The following is a 17,484-nucleotide window of genomic DNA, read 5'->3' on the forward strand; positions in this document are numbered from 1 at the left end:
GCCCTCCCTGCTACCGAATTTCCTCCATTCCTACACGCTGGGAAGTCTTTTCAATCTCTGCTGCCATGGAGTTTTTCAAATTGTCACTTATGACAAAGTTTCCTGATTCTTTTTAATTCATTCCTTTCTACTACATGAACAGAGTGTGGTAGCACAAATGCTTGAAAATATTTTCCTTACAAGCATGTTTTGGTCTTTGACAGCAAGATTCTTTATTCCTTTGTGCCTTATAAGTAACCTTATTTTCTGTTCTTTTGTTCCCTGCTTGTGTAAGAGCATTAATTCTTTGGAAGAAAAATAAAACTGATGTTAGTTAATGGCCCATAGAATGAAAAAAAAAGAAAAAGAAAATCCAGGCTATGCCTTTCACTATGTCATGGGTAATTATAATTTGGACAGACTTCAAAAATATTTAATCAAGACTTTTATGGAGAAAGAAGAATTTGCCTAAATACCTTTTATTGTTAATATAATGTAGGAATATAAATTAGGACAATAATCAGAATTGGGGAATGGCAGATAAAAATAATTTACTTTAATTCTCTAATTCCTTAATATAGAGAAAATGGCAAGAAGTACTTCAAACATAATCTGTAAATATGGGATTATAATATATATGCAAATTGGTGGCCAAATATTAGAGAAATATTTAAGTATGTTTTATATTATAAAATAAATATATGACCACATGACAGAAAATCTGGAAAAGAAAAAATCCTTTTATATTATGAAAAATTTTCTCTGGAAAAATTTCTTATTAAAGTGAACATCTATAATACAGCTTTCTGGGCACACACTTATTTCTGTGTCTTAGTGGAAGCACCATATACAAGTGGAAATTTGTCTACTCTGGTCCACTGAAAAATGATTTTAAAAAGTAAAGAATAGAAAAATACTAGGCATTTCCAGAAAAAGGAAAGAAACGTGAGGAAAAGAATACACAGGACACATCCTTTCAATTACTTGAAATGATTTAACTACAAAAATGCAGGAGAATGAATACGAGTGGTTTCTGTTTTTAATTTAATAATACATTCATTTTACTTAAAGTATAGTTATGTGTGCATATAAAATTTATTACTTTAATCCTTGCAGCAACTCTTTCCATTCCCAAGTAACTTTGGAAAGAATTCATAACTTTACAATACACTAATAAAAGATGTTTCAACACCTCATTCCGCAACATCTGAATGAAACTTCAGTTCAATTCAGTTCAGTACAGTCACTCAGTTGTGTCCGACTCTTTGCGACTTAGCAGATTACAAACATAGACATCAGTTACACTTGAACTGGAGTTAATTACCACAGTGTAAGAGGTGATTTAATTACCCATGATTGCAAAATCCTGATCTTACCTGGATGTTGTCATAGAACAAAACATCAGGCACTTTCATTTTCTCGTGGGCATTATAGATTGGTGCACTAACCGTGCCAATCCTCAGAGATCCAGAAGAGAGTTCACCTAAACATTTCACATAGGACAGAGAATTACTTATAGGCCTGTCCTAAGAGAAGCCAAGTCCAGCCTGAACAGGATACCATATAGCATCTTTAACATTTTGTAGGCTCATCAAGGAATTTTAATCTAACATCTAAAAGAAATAAGCTTGAAGGTAGTAATAAAACATTATAGCTTTGCAAAAAAATCTTAAAAGCTCTACAAAAAGGATGAAGATGTTTCAAAATATCAAAAATTTTATTTAAAACAACATATGGCGCAAGCAACATATAGATAAGATTGAGAATGGAAAAACCCAGAACTCAGGCAAGGCACCTTTATGAGCTGTTTGGTCAGAGACTCTAAAATACATACATTTGAAAATTCCAAAGTACCATGAACATAATCTTTTTTTTTTTTTTTAGAACCCATAGAAGAATCCCCTAGAGCTCTAGTCAAAAATACAGATGAACTGACCCCAGAACTTTCAAACCACTAGTTTTAGGAAAGGCCCAGATCTGTGCCTCCAAAGAAGCGCCACAGGCGTTACAGTCGTTCTGTGGTGATTATACTGTATTGTTCCCTATTTGCTTTAAATAGTTGGTCTAGAATAGAAAATGAGCTCCTTAAAGCCATGAAACTAAGTTATAAATTTCTTCCAGTCAGGGGACACATCTCACATGTGTTCTCTACGGTGAGGAGAGACACATGCTCACTGCACGTCACATCTGAAGGTCCATGATAACAACGTAACAGTTTCAGTTGCTGTGGTCGTACTGACCATCATAGAAGCTATTATTTATTGAGGACCTTCCATGTGCCAGACCTCAGCTTCGGCTCATTGTTTTCTCACATGATTTCATGTAAATCTCTTAACAAGGAGACAAGAATTATGAGGAAGCTAAGAAGAACACGAATTAAATAATTTGCTTAGAATCACCCAGCTAGTATGGGTAGAGCTAAAAACAGAATTTAGTATAGGATGCTGTTCTTTCTGGGCTTCCCAGGTGGCTTAGTGGTAAAGAATCCATGTGCAAAGCAGGGAGACATGGGAACCCTGGGTCAGGAAAACCTCCTGGAGAAGGAAATGGCAACCCACTCCAGTGTTCTTGCCAGGAAGATCCTATGGACAGAAGCCTGGTGGGCTACAGTCCACAGGGTGGCGAAGAGGCAGACATGACTTAGCAACTAAATGACAACAACAACGATGTTCTTTCTGCAGTGTGATCTCCAAATAAATTTCATCCTGTGGATATACCTGAGCAAGCAGGTGGACAATTACAATGTCTTAGGCAACTGTCCCATCTTTTCTCCCTTCTCTTTAAAATTGGCTATTTTTGTGCTAGAGCACTTTGAAAAACAAGGAGAGAAACCAATATTTGCTTCTATGGAGTACCATGACCAATTTTGAGGTTTAAATAATTACACTCCCAGCCTGTTGAATCACCACCGAGTGCTACACATTTGCCAAAACACAGTAGGCCTCTCCCTCCAATAGCTCCTTGCCATTTCCTTTCATTCACAAGTTCTATTAGCAGAGAAAACCATGAGCTGCCACACCAAGAATTTACTATTTATTTACTACTTTCAGGTCTCTGAAAGAAAGTGAAGTTGCTCAGTCGTGTCTGACCCTTTGCGACCCCATGGACAGTAGCCTAACAGGCTCCTCCGTCCATGGGATTTTCCTGGCAAGAGTACTGGAGTGGGTTGCCATTTCTTTCTCCAGGAGATCTTCCTGACCCGGGGATCAAACCCAGGTCTCCCACATTGCAGGCAGACGCTTTACCGTCTGAGCCACCAGGAAGTCCATCAGGTCTCTGAAATAGACCCTATATAAAACTATAAAGGGAAAGACAAGGACTGTGGCAGTGAATTTACTACATACTTGTATGCTGAGATGACACGTTACTTCAGGTTCAAACAGCATTTGATACCATCTATGGTTTTTCCTGTGGTCATGTATGGATGTGAGAGTTGGACTGTGAAGAAGGCTGAGCGCCGAAGAATTGATGCTTTTGAACTGTGGTGTTGGAGAAGACTCTTGAGAGTCCCTTGGACTGCAAGGAGATCCAACCAGTCCATTCTGAAGGAGATCAGCCCTGGGATTTCTTTGGAGGGAATGATGCTAAAGCTGGAACTCTAGTACTTTGGCCACCTCGTGCGAAGAGTTGACTCACTGGAAAAGACTCTGATGCTGGGAGGGATTGGGGGCAGGAGGAGAAGGGGACGACAGAGGATGAGATGGCTGGATGGCATCACTGACTCGATGGACGTGAGTCTGAGTGAACTCTGGGAGTTGGTGATGGACAGGGAGGCCTGGCGTGCTGCGATTCATGGGGTCACAAAGAGTTGGACACGACTGAGCGACTGATCTGATCTGATGGCTTAGTTTGCAATGGCACCCCACTCCAGTGTTCTTGCCTGGAGAATCCCATGGGCGGAGGAGCCTGGTGGGCTGCAGTCCATGGGGTTGCTAAGAGTCGGATACGACTGAGCGACTTCACTTTCACTTTTCACTTTCATGCACTGGAGAAGGAAATGGCAACCCACTCCAGTGTTCTTGCCTGGAGAATCCCAGGGATGGGGGAGCCTGGTGGGCTGCAACCATCTATGGGGTTGCACAGAGTTGGACACGACTGAAGTGACTTAGAGTAGCAGTAGCATGGCTTAGTTTATGAAAGATACCTATTCAGTAGATTTAGGACTTTAAGAAAATTTAAATAACTCAGCTAATGTTTATTGCTAAAATTTCAAGCTAGAAAAGGGAAAGGCACTCAGAGAATGGTGATGATAGTACTTCCCTGGTAGAAAGGTGGCTAGCAGGCTTCTAAGAAATCTCATGGGATGGCATTAACTTGGTAAATTTGTCAAGGTCCTCAGTCTGGTAGGCTCAAAATCTGATTTTATCCTTACAATAGAGAGCACACCCGACTCCCAGGAGAATGTTAAAGACATATATTTTTATCTATACATAAATTGATATATAAAGCCAGAACTGCAATATATTACATTGCAATGAAAATGGAAAATTTCATATAGACTACATGATATATGGTTTCTATATCAGCATTTTAATCAGAAGGAGACTTGCATGGAAAGCTAAATCCTTATCAGAAAGCTGTTTGGTGAACCTCCTCCTCTGAACAGGAGGATAAATTACAGGAATTCTCTATAAGAAAGAAGATATTAAAGATGAATGGGACCAGATAAGTCAAAAGTCTCTTAGTTTCCTTATCTCCTTCCTACACAAGGCTTAGATGGGAACTGCCAGCACTGGCTTATTACTGAGATTAAACAATCTATCATTTGAATGATGCAATCTTTTTTCTTTTTTTTTGGATATGTTGACGGATTCAATCAAGTGCTGTTATGAATCTCCAAGTCCCAGAGTTATTCGGTCTCTGAGTTGTCTCTGCGTTTCTGTAGCCAGATCCATCAGTATGTTGAGTTTATAGTTTTACTGTAAAAAAATCACCTTATCTCCTTAATATAAAGTTCTCGTTCCAGTGTATCAACTATTAAAAACATCTACTGCAAAGAAAGTCACAATAAGTCCCTTTAAGAGAGTGATCACACATTGGATATTTTTATAAGACAGTTAACGACCCTTAAAAAACAGAGAACCTGTCTTTGTGCTCTAAATGAAGAACAGGGTACTTTTACAGAAAGATCTAAACCTCTCCCAAACTCAAATTATACTTATGGCTATCCAAAATAAAAGTAGCACAAAAGACAACCAGGTAGAAATGAAAGGAGTAAGAAGGCATGAAGTGATACTCAGAGTATTATTTCAGTCTACATCAACCTAGACAGTTTCCCAAACGTGTCCTGTAGCACACTGGTGGTCCCCAAAATGTAAATGTGCAAAGAGAACAGAACGCTAGGTCCTATGGTGAAATACCCTTGAAATAAAAGGTAAAACAAAGTTACATGTTTATTTACAGTAGGAATTCTCTGAGCTTTTAATATTCATGTCAATTGTGACCTCTTGGGGGAGAACCTACATCTGGTATGCACTGAAATAAAGGAAACATTTTTTTAAATAAAAGATTCTTCAACACAATATGTGAAACAAAATGGGTGGAGAACAAAAACATTTTTAACTGAAATAATAATAATTTATTACATTATTATTAATATAATAATATGTAGCTCAGATGGTAAAGAATCCACCTGCAATGCAGGATACCTCAGTTCGATTCCTGGGTTGGGAAGATAACCTAGAGACGGCAACAGCAACCCTCTCCAGTATTCTTGCCTGGAGAATTCCATGGAGATTCCATGGAGCCTGGCAGGCTACAGTCCATGGGGATGTAAAGAGTTGGACACAACTGAGCAATTTTCATACACACACACACGTAATAAATAATACAAATGTTTAATAATTCACTTAAAAGAGAAATGATTCAAATACTTACATTTGTAATCCTCCAGTTCAGACTCTGGACTATTATCAGTGGTTATTTCTATTGCAGCATCTGCCAGATTTTTTTCTAATGCTGACCTTGCAAGGCTTGGTAAAAACCTGGTGGGGTGGGAAGGATGGATTGATAAGTCAAAGCTTTCTATGATTCCAAAATATCTTCTGACACTTAGACAGACAGAAGGATGATCCGTCTTGATCTGTAAAAAAACAGCTTGAGAATACTTAAACCTTCTGTTTTCTGAACACAGTATAGTATCCCATTTCCCACAGCAATCTTTTACAACTTTTAATAGAGATTCATACTTTTTTCCATTAAAGCATTATATGCCACTCATTAAATTTATTCTTAGGTTTGCAAAGCTTTCTATTATTATTTTGAATGGTATTATTTTTTTAAAAATTCGACTTCTTTATTGATTTTTACTGGAATATATGGATAGGAATATCACTGACTTGGGTGTATAAGTAATATCACTATATTCCAACTGTTCTAAAATGTAGTTTACATGAAGCTTCTCTTGAATTTTTTTATGTAGCTAATCATATAACTTTTAGCCAGTCTAAAAGTACAAGAGACAACATTCTCGTTTAGTTCCTAACTCCATAAAGCAATATATCCTAAGAATGTTTGCTATAAAATTTTAGGGCCTACCCTTTACCAGATTAAGAACTCCTCTTTGACTCATGGTTAGCTAAGCATATTGTTTGTTTACTTCTGCTTTGGTTTGTTTTCAAGTTTGGCTGCTGAGTTCTATCAAATCCTTTTTAATGATTTCTTAAAATGAAAATTTTTCTCAGTAATATGTTAATATGTAATGTGTTCATAGGCTTTCCCTTGTGGCTCAGACAGTAAAGAGTCTGCCTGCAGCACAGGAGACCCGGGTTCGATCTCTGAGTCGGGAATATCTCCTGGAGAAGGAAATGGCAACTGACTCCAGTATTCTTGCCTGAAAATCCTGTGGACGGAGAGGCTGGCAGGCTACAGTCCATGGGGTTGCAAAGAGTCAGATTTGACTGAGTGACTTCACTCTTACTCACTCATGCTAATATGGTAAATTTAAAAAAAGAATATTGAAATTTCTTCACATTCTTGAGGTAACTCCAGGTTGCTCATAATTTATTTATATGGATAAATTATATATTATATATATCTACACTTGGTTTGTTAGCATTTCATTTAGGATTTCTGTACACATTCCATGAATGCGATTTATAATTTTCCTTTCACATATTATTCTTGTCTGGTTTAGGTATCATGATTATACTAGACTCAAAGTGAACTGGTATGTTTTCACTGTCTACTCACTAGAATGGCCTCTAAAATGCTTTGTATATGATTATTTCATTCATTCCAAAGTATTACTTTCCCTTAGGCTTTGAAACTCTTTGTGTTACTTAGCATTAACTATTTACTTCTATTAAGTATAACTTAGTTTTGACTAAGAAAACACTGGCTAGATAATAAATCTATCTTTCTGTATGTATTTTCTTCAGCTCATGACCCTAAAAAATAGGCAATTGAAGCATTTTTTTTCTAATTTTCATTTAGAAGTTGAATTGTCTACTTAAGAGAATCAACTTTATTATTTCTCATGATTATTAGTTATTCAAAGAATTACTCCAAAGCACTGGAAACAAGCCTCACTTTAGCCTCATTTCACCACAGAACAAACTGAAGTTGCAACACAAGGAAGTTACTTTGACTACAAGAAAACTGTCCACTAAGCTGAAAATGTATAGAGGGCAGTTAAGAGATTTTCCTAAGCTGAATACAGTTTCTCTTTTAATTCCTCTAATGTAAAAGGAATGAATGGACAACAGTTAAAATCACCAGAAAAATAATTAAAAGATCATGTGAAAAGAGTCTAAAAGAAATCTTCAGGTTGATTGGATGGTGTTATTAATCTTTTCTAACTACTCTTTTAAACATGATTCTGTAAGGAAATTCTATGTCAGTGTTTAAAATAATTTCCAAACAAGTATAAAAAACAGTAGTAGTAGAAAAAATAGTAGACTGAAAAGATGCTAGTTTTTTCATACTTGGGCAACAGGACATGTCATACCACCCTGCATGGAAAGCTCCAGTGCAAGTTTAGGAAGTGCCATGTGTAATGCGTAAGACCTCTCTCTCATTAGACAATGAATCAGCATTCAAATGCCAAACCTACTTTTCCTTATTCACTGCTGTCCAATTTGAGTACTTAGCTTTATCACGTATAAAAATCTCTTTCTTATTATGCCTAAGTAAAGGTCCGTCCAGTCAAGGCTATGGTTTTTCCAGTGGTCATGTATGGATGTGAGAGTTGGACTGTGAAGAAAGCTGAGCACCGAAGAATTGATGCTTTTCAACTGTGGTGTTAGAGAAGACTCTTGAGAGTCCCTTGGACTGCAAGGAGATCCAACCAGTACATTCTAAAGGAAATCACTCCTGGGTATTCACTGGAAGGACTGATGCTGAAGCTGAAACTCCAATACTTTGGCCACCTCATGTGAAGAGTTGACTCACTGGAAAATACCCTGATGCTGGGAGGGATTAGGGGCAGGAGGAGAAGAGGACAACAGAGGATGAGACGGCTGGATGGCATCACTGACTCGATGGACGTTGAGTCTGAGTGAACTCCGGGAGTTGGTGATGGACAGGGAGGCCTGGCGTGCTGCAATTCATGGGGTCGCAAAGAGTCGGACACGACTGAGCAACTGAACTGAACTGAACTGAAGATAATAAGGGGAACACTGCATACAAGGCTGAAAAAGCTACATGTTCAGACTGATAACTTTTTCCAGACCTGAGCACAGACTATCAAACTTCTGTGTACTATTTTAGCAAAGACCCAGAAAGTTGGATTCAGTGAGAAAGGAGAATATGGTTACCTGGAAAGACAGGCTTTGGTGACAGCATTGTGAAGGTTCTCATTAGGGTACTGTGACAGCCGACGAGAAATCCTCAACAGCTGTCTGGTAGAAAGGGACGCCGCCAGTGACTGCGCCTACCAAAAGACAAAGACAGGCTGGTGAAGAGTTCTGTTTCAACTTGCGGAAAGTGCCTTTGGATGGGTATCATAGCAGAATTCATTATTCCTGAATGACAAGGCCAAACTTAACTATGTACTTACTGTTAATGAATTACAAACAAACAAAAACCAATTTACACTTAAAACATCCTTAAAGACAGGTTTTTAAAAAAAAATCCATGAAAAGTATTTATTAATTAAATTCAATTAAAGTGCTGTGTATACATGTGTTTTTTGTTTTTTCTTTTTTTCTAAGGTGGGGAAGGAGGTTAAATAGAGGAAAGATGTTACATTGTACAGATTGAACCTGGTTAAGGATAGCCCTTATGTACAACTAACTGAGGCTTCCCCAATGGCTCAGTGGGTAAGGTATCTGCCTGTAAAGCAGGAGACACAGTAGAAGGGGGATTGATCTCTAGGTCTGGAAGATCCCCTGGAGGAGGAAATTACAACCTACTCCAGTTTTCTTGCCTGAAAAGTCCCACAGCAGAGGAACCTGGCTGGCTACAGTTCATGGGGTCACAAAGAGTCAGACAGGACTAAGTGAATGAACACACACACATTCATTTCCACTCCCACCCTGATTATACAAAGCGAAACTGTTAAGATAGCCAGAAAATGCTCTGAGCTTTAAGTAATTATCTGGCTTCCGAAATAGAGAAAAGGAGTTGTGGACAGTTTAGGCTGCTGATCACAGAGGTGTCAACCAGTTATCACCTGGGTGGCAGCTTACAGTTGGGAAACCCTCTCTTACACTGTTAGAATAATTTTACTTTATATTCTTATTCTTCCCCAAATCCCATTAAGAGAGCTGCTAGTAAAGAGCTCAGGACATCATTAAGTACCAGTAAACATTTGTGGACTTGAATTTGAAATTATCTTAGCAGACAGCATAATGCATTGCATAATGCAATGTTTATAAGCTTTTTATAAGCTTTGGAGTCAGACAAATCAGTCTTCCATTTATTAGCTATGTGATTTTTGGCAAGTTACTTAATCTCTTCAGGCCCCAGTTTCCTCATCTTTAAAATGACAATAAGAAAGCCCTCACTTTTAAGTGTTATGAGTATGAGGATTAAATTAGAAAATTATTCTAAAGCACTTAGCAGAGGTCAGACACTTATGGGTGTTCAACAAACAGCAGCAATTATTATTCAAAGTCAGCCTCCTCAAAATGAAAAAAAAAAATCTAATAGGGAACGGGATCTACACGTTAGTAGAAATCTAATGCATCAAATTGTTACTGGCCTCGTTCCTAACATAGATCAGCAGCATTAGAAGATAGTAGTTTTAAATCAAGAGGAGAACTTTTAAAGAAACTGGTCCTCTGGGATGGGAGAGGGGCAGAAGAGGCCAGGGTGAAATGTCACTGAGTCTGACCAGGGCAGTTAAGTGGCCCTGAGCCCCTGAGGAAAGGGAAAGGGGACTCTATCAAATTAACCAAGGATCCAGAACGGATGGTGGGAGGATGCTAAAACTACACTACACATTTGTTCCTTTTAACACTTTGCTTAAGGTCATCTCTGCACCTCCCAAGGAAGCAAAAAAAGAATTTATTGCTCCTTCCTCGTGTATTTCACAGCTCCATGAGATGCAGGTCTGCTGTTATTAGCTTTATATTTCAGCTACAACTTGGATTAAACACTCCTTTGGGGACTAGGTTAGGAGCATGACCACTTTTTATGACATACCCTTTTTTCTATTAAAAAACACATTCTAAGTTTCAGGGACTTCATAAGCAAAACATTTGGTTCAGACTTGTTCAACAAATTTGCATTCTAGACACAGAGACAATATTTAAATATAAAAAAGCATAACGTGCAATTCAAAATAGCATATAATTTAATGCAAAAATAAGTGGAGCACTTGACAACTGCTATAGGGGCTTAAAAATGTTCAAGTGGGTAGGAGAAATGCTATGAACAAAGGGAGGAAAGCAACAAGAACAGAAATACATGCAGAATGTAAGGAAAGCAACCCAGCTTTACTAGAAGATCCTGCTGGAAAGTTTACTCCCAAATATCAAAGATCCATGAATTACGCTTAAAGAGTTGGTATTTCTTCTAAAGGCAACAGGACTGTGCTATGTGCAAAGCAGTAACATGGTTTTAGAAAGACTAACCTGGCAGTAGTAGGCAAAGTAGTTGAAGGACAAAGAACTGAGGCAGGAATCAGAAAGGCACTTCAATTACTTACTATGAAGAGATAAAGTCCTACAGTAAGGTTGCTTGCAAGAAGAAGGAAGTTGTTGTTCAGCCGCTAAGTCATGTCCGACTTTTTTGGTGACCCCATAGACTGTAGCCCGTGAGGCTACTCTGTTCATGGGATTTTCCAGGCAAGAATACTGGAGTGGGTTGCCATTTCCTCCTCCAGGGGATCTGACGGACCCAGGGATGGAATCCATGTCTCCTGCATTGGCAGGAGGATTCTTTCCCACTGAGCCACCTGGGAAGCCCAATAAGAAAGCAGAGAAAGGATTAAACAAATGTTTCAAAGGACTTGGCAACGGATAGATATGAAACAGTAGGAAGAATTAAGGATAAGATTGTTTTAGCTAGTATGACTGAAAGTGTCAGAAGTTAAATATGACCTAGCAATTCCCACTCAATACTTGAGACCGTGAAAAACTCCGATTTTAATCGTGGAAAATGTTTGACAAATGACTCCAACCAGAGGATTCTATGACAAGAGTCCCATTAAACCACATGGTAACTTTCCAGGTTAAAATATTCTACTCTAATTCCAAACATGACACTGAATTTGGACTTCGTATTTCATTCCAGTGATCAAGAAGGACTTCTCATGAGTTTGAAAAATACTGAGTCAGTTAATAATACCAAAATGCTTTACAATAATATCCAGTATTAAATCAGAAAGAAGCTTTAGGTTGAGCCACTTAAGTGTTGAATAAAGGGTTTGGCTGTTTCTGCTCTCACATTATTGCCAATGAAAAATTGAGAATCTAATTTAAAAACCCTAATACACTTAACATTTATCATATCGAACTTCTAACTGCAGTTTTAGGTAAGGATATGAGCATACTGAAGAGCATATCTCAAGGGTTTTTTGGATTAACATGATTAAAATAGCAATTCAGCTTAGAAATATTAGAGGTTTAAGATAAAAAATTATTTAAAAATAAATTCTTTTTTTCCTCTTAAAGAATTATTTTTTATGAAAATGTAATGTTCTCTGGGAGAGAAAACTCTAGGGACAACATATTAATTAATAATTAATTTATTCATGTATTCATCAAACATTTGTTAACTTTTCTACTACGTGCCAGGCACCAGGATGGGAGATAGTTGGTACAAAAAAGATACTTTGACCCTCCTTTGTCTCCCTGAAAGCAGGAACCGCCCATGAAAAAATACCCTCCCTGTACCAGGAGGCTAGAAGGCATCCTTAGCACCAGAAACAGGGAATTTAGGGCTGAGAGGGTTATATTAACAAACCTTGTTTCTTTTTCACAAAATTACCACTCCAAGCCCAAATGTCTTTGTATTGTCAATTCTTCACAATTTTATTGTTTCTTTGTCTAAAAGGTATAAACACTGCCTGCTTTGGTCACTTCTTTAAGTCTCAGATTTTTATGGGGCTCCTGCATCTACAAAATTAAATCTGTTGTTTTGCTCTTGTTAAACAGTCTCATGTCAATTTAATTCTTAGGCCACCGAAAGAACTTAAAGAGAAAGAAGGGAAAAGTTTTCTCCCCTATACCATCCCAAACATAAACAGAATCAGAAATAGAGAATCAACAAGGAAAGAGAAGTTAGAAGCTAGAGATAAAGTTGTTGGCATCCACACAGAGGTGATACTTGAAGCCGTAAGAATACATGAGATTGCTCAGCAGAGGAGAGAGCGGAGTAGAGCCAAAGCTCCAGGAACACCCAGGTACTCCTCTAGAGCTAAAACTTGTTTTCTGTGACACCAGCCAGGAGAAGCTGGAAGAAATGTTAAAATCACTGAAACAGTAACATACACATAGGAGAAAGCATAGCAGAAGGGATAAAAATATCAGCTTAAAAAATAGATTTTAAAGCACTGAACTCTAAGAATATAAAGCAGCAGCCTGTCAACAACAGAAAATTCCATGGAGAAAGCCCAGACTTACTGTTGGATCTTGTGTCTCTCTGAGTTTGTGTGTAAATGACAACAATTTGTCCAAAGCTTCCGGAGGCATATCTGGGACCTATTTTATGAGAGGATTAAGGAAAGAAAGAATAAATTGGGATATATGATCAAGCAACCAGAAATTATGGCTACTTATCAAACAATATTAAAATTATGTTTTTATAAAGTCTCTGATTATAGGTATCATGCTTAACCTGTGGATAAATTTGCTTATTCATCTTCTCAGGAAACACTTTTGCCTCTGCTTTCTCTTTAAGAATCAGGTCAAGAAGATGTGGCACATATATACAATCAAATGCTACTCAGCCATAAAAAAGAATAAAATAATGCCATTTGCAGCAACATGTATGCAACCAGAGAGTACCACACTAAGTGGAGTGAAGTCAGAAAGAGAAAGACAAATACCATATGATATCATTTATATGGGGAATCTAAAATATGACACAAACAAACCTATCTATAAAAATAGAAACAGAATCACATACATAGAGGATAGACTGGAGCGGGGAGGAGGGAAGGGGAGGAGGGGTGGGGAAGGGGGGGAAGGGGTGAACTGGGAGTTCAGGATCAGCAAATGCAAGCTGGTATGTATAGAATGGGTAAACAGCAAGTCCTACTGCACAGCCCAGAGAACTGTATTCAACAGCCTGTGACAAACCAGAATAAAAAAGAGTATGAAAAAGAACGTACATAATACATATAACGGAGTCACTTTTCTGTACAACAGTGATTAATACAACATTGTAAGTCAACTATACGTCAACTTAAAAAAAAAAGAATCAGGTAAAACCAGGCCATTCTTCATTTACAATTCTTTCACAATGATAAAACTGAAAGGAACCTCTAACCAATTAAAAACTGGCATATAGTACACCCATAAGAAACTTCTCATATATCACATCCATCTCTGTTAGCTTCAACTCTAATTCAGGCATTTTTCTTACGAAACCAAACTCCTTCATTTAGCAGCAACCTTACACCTATGTCTACTAAGAGACTTAATATATCCTTGTATAAAGGGAAGATGCTCAAACTGTCCATTTTTTCAAGGACTTTACAACCTGTAATAAACCATAATGGAAAAGAACATGAAAAAGAATGTATACATACATATATATATATATATATGCATATACACACACATACGCATTTCTGAATCACTTTGCTGTATAGCAGAAACTAACACAACATTGTAAATCAACTGTATTTCAGTAAAATAAATACGAAAAAAATCCCCACATACCTGAGGGGCATGATCTACTTATCAATGAAATGTAAAGAACAGTTGCCTGGAAACATACATTGACTGCTTTTAAGTACACTGAGTTTATTATGTATTTGAATTGATAATAAGAAAATTTTACTTAAACAATAATAAAATTAAAATTTTAACTTAAAAAGAGTAGAAGGAGATGTTAGAACAATGATTGGTATAACATGACAATTTCAGAAACAAAATGTTCATGGTTTCTCTGGGCATTTAGGTAATTGGAATTTTCAAAATTCAAAGCTCTATACCATATGTACTCAATCATTCTTTAAATCAACCCTGTGATGTAGTAAGTAGTATCATCCCCATCATCAAACGAAGAAAATATGGTTGAGTAATCTACCCAAGATCCAGCAGCTAATAAGTAGTGGATCTGACATTTAAAGGCAAGTTTTTTGACTTTAAAGTCTACACCCTTATCCATAACCATGCTCATAAAACCTAAAATTAGATAATTCATTCTAATATTTCAAAGGGGATGAGTGCAGTTATTAGTGATCTAGAATAGTACTGTCTAGCAGAACATTCTACAGTGATGGAAATATTCTTTATGCTATTGGCGTGCCATGGCCATTTGAAATAAAACTGAGCAACTGAATTTTTAAATTTGCTTTAATGTGGCTAGTGCTACTACACTGAGCAGTGAAGTCCCAGAATTCCAAAGGTGCTAAACACACTGCATGGTTAAGGCAGATGCCACAATAAGAGATTACAAACCCTACAAGCCACTAGACAGCTAACCAGTTAAGCACACGCTATATTACAATCCCAAGGGGGCCAGAAATACCTAGGATTCTCTACAAAACCTATGGAACTAAAATATATTTGGCCTCCTCTTGTAGTTGGAGAAGGAAATGGCAACCTACTCTAATATTCCTGCCTGGGAAATCCCACGGACAGAGGAGCCTCGTGGGCTTCAGTCAACGGGTTCATTGAAAGTTGGACACGACTTAGCGGCTAAACCACCACCACCACCCCTTTTAGTAGGGGCTTTAAATAGTCACCTTTGGCTGAATCTAAAAGGAAAAAGAATCCCCAAACTGGCTCCACAGGAGGAAAATGGAGAGACAGCCCAAATGCCTGGTTCTTAAGGTGTGGTCCCAGACCAACAGCATCAGCATCACTTGAGTACTTCAGACATGTAAATTCTAATTTCCATCCCAGAATCACTGGCTCGGCAATCTGTAAGTTAACAAGCCCTCCAGATGATCCTGAAAAGTGTTGACATCTGAGAACCATTTTATAAGGAAATTTGGAAATAAACAGTGAGAAAAAGCCAAAAATATCCAACTCTGCTCAAGCAGGTGTCAAAAATGCCTTAAAAAGAGAGTAACTGAAGGCAACAGGCTTGTGCTGGCCTCACTCTTACCATTTCCTTAATCACTTGGATTTCTTCACTTTTGACAAGTGGTTTCATGTAATGGAAAAAGAACATGGTTAAGAATTCTGGCCCCAGCCACTGCTGTGTCGTGCTTCCAATAACAGGGGGTTCTGCCAAGGCGATGATTCTGAAGGAGGGGTGAACAGGAAAAATCGATCTAAAAGGGAAAAAAAAGCTTTTTAAGCATAACTTTTTGTGTCAGAAATTAGGTCACAGTAGCTAAAGCCTAGGCAATAATAAGACTATGGTACAGATAAAGCTATTACCCAAAGAACAAGCTCTGGAAAAACAAAGGTCAGGACATTCTAAAAACCTAAGATTAAAACAAAAGAATTACCAAAGGTTAATATGTGATGTACCATGTCAACTGATGAAACTCCATCGCTGGCATGATTCGCTGTTTTGGAAAACATGAATCCATGTTTTTGGATATGTTGTTATACCTACAATAAATTTACATAGTCCCTTGAAGAAAAAAGTGAAGGTGAAAGTCACTCAGTCGTGTTCGACTCTTTGTGACCCCATGGAAGATACAGTCCATGAAATTCTCCAGACCAGAATACTGGAGTGGGTAGCCTTTCCCTTCTCCAAGGGATCTTCCCAACCCAGGGATTGAACCCAGGTCTCCTGCATTGCAGGCAGATTCTTTACCAGCTGAACCACAAGGGAAGCCCAGTAGTCCCTTGAAACATAACCCCAAACAGTTCATATTCATTACATAGGTCCCCTGTCTTTGTTCAAAATCTCCTGTCTTGCAAGGAACTTCTATGTCAGTCATAGAAAGACCAAGAAACACTACTCAGGATGAAGAGACTTTTTACAATGCAGAAAATTTAAGTAGCATAGGGGATCAGATTAAAATTTAAATTTGGATTGGCAATAAGAATACTTAGGTCTTTAAAGGTGGAGAAAAGTGAACTTCCATGTAATTCACTCTTTTGTCATTTAATAGGAAACAATGTGATTTTTAAAGTGATCTCTTTGATAAGTCCCTGTTAGGGAATCTGAAGATGTAAATATAAGATAAGATTTCCCATGGTTTATGAAATGAACTTGAGTAGTTTCAGAAGGAGCTAGAAACCCTTTATCATGATCTAATCATGAGTAATATCAGTTCTTATCAATTCTCAAAACTGTAGTGCAAATAGACCTTTTGCGGGTTATATCATCCTTGCTGAGAAAGGAGAAATGAAACTCAAACACCCGCCAAGATCTTCAGAAAAATAAAAATAAAGGGACCTAAATGGCATTTCTTCATTGCCACCAACTATTATGATAGAACTCAGGAGTTCTGTGGTTGGGCAGCGAGAATATCAGGAGATAAGAAGTGTGTAGAGAGAATCAGGTAAATACTCGGAAGATTAAATATCAGAAAAAGTCCCCCCAATACAACAGGAAGCTTCACTGAGTCCCTGACAGTATGATTTAGAATTTTAGAGGGCCACAGCATCATTTGTAAGCCAGGGAAAAGCAGTTTATAGGAATGGTCATATGAAACATCTGGGTGAGTTCATAAAAGCTACTAAATACCATTTCATTTCGCTAGGTAGGGTCAGGGGGAGAGACTTATTTATAGATATTCAAGCATAGCATGGCAATGATCTGTCCAAAGGAGTTGTACTAGAAAGAGAAAAGGATAACAACACAGATAATGACTTGAGAGTCCTAAGGATGGCACGATCACTCAGGATTGCTAGAAACTACAGTCACACAACAAAACCTGGACAGAAAAAATTCTATGATCTGAAAAGAGAAGATTATTCCATTTTCCACTTCTGTTAAAGTGGTTTGCCATAATCCAGAAAGTCTGCCTCAGGGCCCAGC

At 37.8% G+C, this 17,484-nt stretch overlaps 1 protein-coding gene across 10 annotated transcripts in view; it reads right to left on the bottom strand.

The window, feature by feature from the left end:
- Positions 1–17,484, bottom strand: part of VWA8 (von Willebrand factor A domain containing 8) — a 416,362-nt gene that overhangs the window by 282,337 nt on the left and 116,541 nt on the right. For all 10 annotated transcript variants that reach the window (XR_009496658.1, XM_059892187.1, XM_025000014.2 and 7 more), the window contains exons 15-19: positions 15,649–15,817; positions 12,990–13,067; positions 8,736–8,851; positions 5,857–5,963; positions 1,356–1,462 (exon numbers count right to left, since the gene is read on the bottom strand). Coding sequence is in view for 9 of the 10 variants with exons in the window: in XM_059892187.1 (XP_059748170.1) it covers positions 1,356–1,462; positions 5,857–5,963; positions 8,736–8,851; positions 12,990–13,067; positions 15,649–15,817 (577 nt within the window). In the remaining variant the exon portion in view is untranslated. The remainder of the gene's footprint in view (positions 1–1,355; positions 1,463–5,856; positions 5,964–8,735; positions 8,852–12,989; positions 13,068–15,648; positions 15,818–17,484) is intronic.

This window comes from Bos taurus, chromosome 12 (assembly GCF_002263795.3).
Source record: "Bos taurus isolate L1 Dominette 01449 registration number 42190680 breed Hereford chromosome 12, ARS-UCD2.0, whole genome shotgun sequence".
NCBI lineage: Eukaryota > Metazoa > Chordata > Mammalia > Artiodactyla > Bovidae > Bos > Bos taurus.